The sequence below is a fragment of the Nothoprocta perdicaria genome, unplaced genomic scaffold (genome assembly GCF_003342845.1).
Source record: "Nothoprocta perdicaria isolate Ctin4 unplaced genomic scaffold, notPer1 scaffold_782, whole genome shotgun sequence".
Lineage (NCBI taxonomy): Eukaryota > Metazoa > Chordata > Aves > Tinamiformes > Tinamidae > Nothoprocta > Nothoprocta perdicaria.
Window position 1 is genome coordinate 1 of NW_020456068.1, and position 1,123 is coordinate 1,123.

The following is a 1,123-nucleotide window of genomic DNA, read 5'->3' on the forward strand; positions in this document are numbered from 1 at the left end:
CACCCTGCTGCATGTGGCCGTTTTTGGGGTTATTCCCGATGTTTTTGGGTCCATTCCCACCATGTTTGGTACCGCCTGGCTCCAGGCGCCGTTCCGGGCTCATTCCTGGCGTTTTTGGGTCTGTTTGGGCTCATTCCAGGCCGGGGCGCGGGTGAACGCGCAGTGCTCGGCCGGCTGCACCCCTCTCCACGCGGCCGCTGCCCGGGGGCTGCTCCCGCTGCTCCGGCTGCTGCTCCGGAGCGGAGCCGACTGCGGCCTCCGGAACGGCCACAACGAGACCGCCATGGCGCTGGCCCGCGACCGCCAGGTATGGGGACCTATAGGGACCTATAGGGATGTATAGGGACCTATGGGGGGTATAGGCACCTATAGGGGGCGCTAGAGCAGGCTCTATAGGGGAGGGGGCTCTGAACCCCCCCACAATGAGACCGCCATGGCCCTGGCCCGCGACCGCCAGGTATGGGGACCTATAGGGACCTATAGAGCACCTATAGGGGGGTATGGGGATGTACAGGGGGTCCTATGGCGGGGTTCCGTAGCATAGATCCATACAGAACCCTATAGGGGGCTCTGAACCCCCCCACAACAAGACCACCATGGCCCTGGCCCGCGACCGCAGGTATGGGGACCTATAGGGACGTATAGAGACGTATAGAGACATATAGAGACATATAGAGCAGCTCTAGGGGGCGCTAGAGCAGGATCTATAGGGGGTTCTGTAGGGGGCTCTTTAGGGGGATCTATAGGGTTTCCTATGGGGGGGTCCTATAGGGGGTCTTCATAGAGGGTTCTGTAGGGTGGCTCTAGTGGGATCTATTGGGGGTGTCTATGGGGGTCCTGTTGGGGACCTATAGGGGGGTTTTATAGAGGTCTCTATAGGGGCATCTCTATGGGGGTGCCTATAAGGGGGTCTCTAGAAGGGGTCCCCATGGAGGGGGGTCTCTATGGGGGGGGTCTCTATGGGGGGCCCCTATAGAGGTCCCTATAAGGGGTCCCTATAGGGGGTCTCTGCAGGGGGTCTCTATAGGTGTTTCTATAGGGGATCTCTATAGGGGTCGCTATAGGGGTCGCTATAGGGGGTCTCTTTCCCCCCCCAGGTCATCGACATCCTCCGGGGGAGGGG

General features: G+C 60.6%; 1 protein-coding gene across 1 annotated transcript in view; it reads left to right on the plus strand.

The window, feature by feature from the left end:
* Window positions 1–139: 139 nt before the first annotated feature.
* The window catches only part of ATP4A (ATPase H+/K+ transporting subunit alpha), a gene marked incomplete at its 5' end in the record, with an annotated part of 16,831 nt that continues 15,847 nt past the window's right edge, over window positions 140–1,123 (plus strand). The window contains one exon of the mRNA XM_026051652.1: window positions 140–307. Coding sequence (XP_025907437.1) covers window positions 140–307 — 168 coding nt within the window. The remainder of the gene's footprint in view (window positions 308–1,123) is intronic.